At 40.7% G+C, this 1,234-nt stretch overlaps 1 protein-coding gene across 2 annotated transcripts in view; it reads left to right on the top strand.

Moving 5' to 3' along the window:
* The window catches only part of LOC130193047 (myoblast determination protein 1 homolog 2-like), a 2,052-nt gene extending 1,024 nt beyond the window's left edge, over nucleotides 1-1,028 (top strand). The window contains exons 2-3 of one of the 2 annotated variants that reach the window (XM_056413369.1): nucleotides 415-472; nucleotides 777-1,028. In XM_056413369.1, coding sequence (XP_056269344.1) covers nucleotides 415-472; nucleotides 777-946 — 228 coding nt within the window. In that variant the 3' untranslated portion in view covers nucleotides 947-1,028. Of the gene's footprint in view, nucleotides 1-414; nucleotides 473-715 lie in introns of both variants that reach the window. The other variant, XM_056413370.1, reaches the window with a different exon arrangement.
* The last annotated feature ends 206 nt before the right edge of the window (nucleotides 1,029-1,234 follow it).

The following is a 1,234-nucleotide window of genomic DNA, read 5'->3' as shown; positions in this document are numbered from 1 at the left end:
ATAATTTCATTAAGTGTTGAAAGAAACACATGAAATAGATTTGTTTTTAAACATGAATAATGTGTAAAAGTTACATTTGACTTTTCTCAACTCTTTTGTTTATTGACCGATCGTTGACTGAAATCGACTGTAATGATTCATTGGTTTGATTTGATTGTTCAGGGAAGAAACAGTTCTGGGATCTGTAGATATAAACATATTATGTAACCGCCTGCAAAGGTGTGCCACAAGGTTCTGCATTGGGTCCTCTTTTATTTGTATAAATAATCTCTGGATGCTAACTGTCACTTTCATGGCGCTGTGATGTGTTGCGACAACTCTGTGCCAGCAATTGATCTTTTGCAAAAAGCTTTTAATGTTAAAATATAAGATTTGATCGATGGATTGATTATTTGATTGATTGATTGATTCCAGATGGAGTTCATCTCTCCGTGTTCGACCAGCGACGCTTCGTACTGCAGCCACACAGACGGTCAGTTTCCTTCAGACCTCCTTTAATTTAATTGGTCATGTGACCATTTCTTCTGAATTGAACTTGTTTTTTCCCGAGTCGCCCCCTGCTGGACACTAGAGAGAATGCAGCATTATGACACGTCAATCATGCAATGAACTTTTTATACAACCGCAGATATTATGTTACATTTCTGAACATTACATTTATAGATTGCTGTTTGAAGAAAAGATTAAATATGACAATTTACTCATTTTCAATCAGACTTGAAGACGACAAGAAGAAGAAAACGGTAAGAATCTAAAAGCTGTTTCTCTCTTCCCAGATTCCAGCAGCAGAAAGCCGGCGCTGGTTTCCAGTCTGGACTGCCTGTCCAGCATCGTGGAGCGGATCAGCAAAGATCCAGCTGTGGCCCCCCCAGGGGACAGCGTGGTCCCCCGGGGCCCCGGATCGCCTCAGAGCAGCCCTGCAGGGTCCAGGTCCTCCAGATGCTGAACCACCAGCTTCTACCGGCTCCCGGGGACAAGAACACAACACAAACTGTATTTTACAGAAGTTTGCGTACAGTTTTTCCTACATTTTGGGCTTTTTGAACGAACCGAACGCTGTTATTAAGTTTTAATAACTCATCGGAGGAAGAAAAGGATATTGTTCAGATTTATTTCTGCTGCAGAAATGAGGATTTAGGACCATTTTGTAAATCTGTAAATAAGAGCTGTTTGTTCACACACACACACACACACACACTGCGATTGTCGTGTCATATGTTTCTCTATATTTATT

Source organism: Pseudoliparis swirei, chromosome 4, assembly GCF_029220125.1.
Source record: "Pseudoliparis swirei isolate HS2019 ecotype Mariana Trench chromosome 4, NWPU_hadal_v1, whole genome shotgun sequence".
NCBI lineage: Eukaryota > Metazoa > Chordata > Actinopteri > Perciformes > Liparidae > Pseudoliparis > Pseudoliparis swirei.
This window is presented reverse-complemented; position numbering and strand designations above follow the sequence as displayed.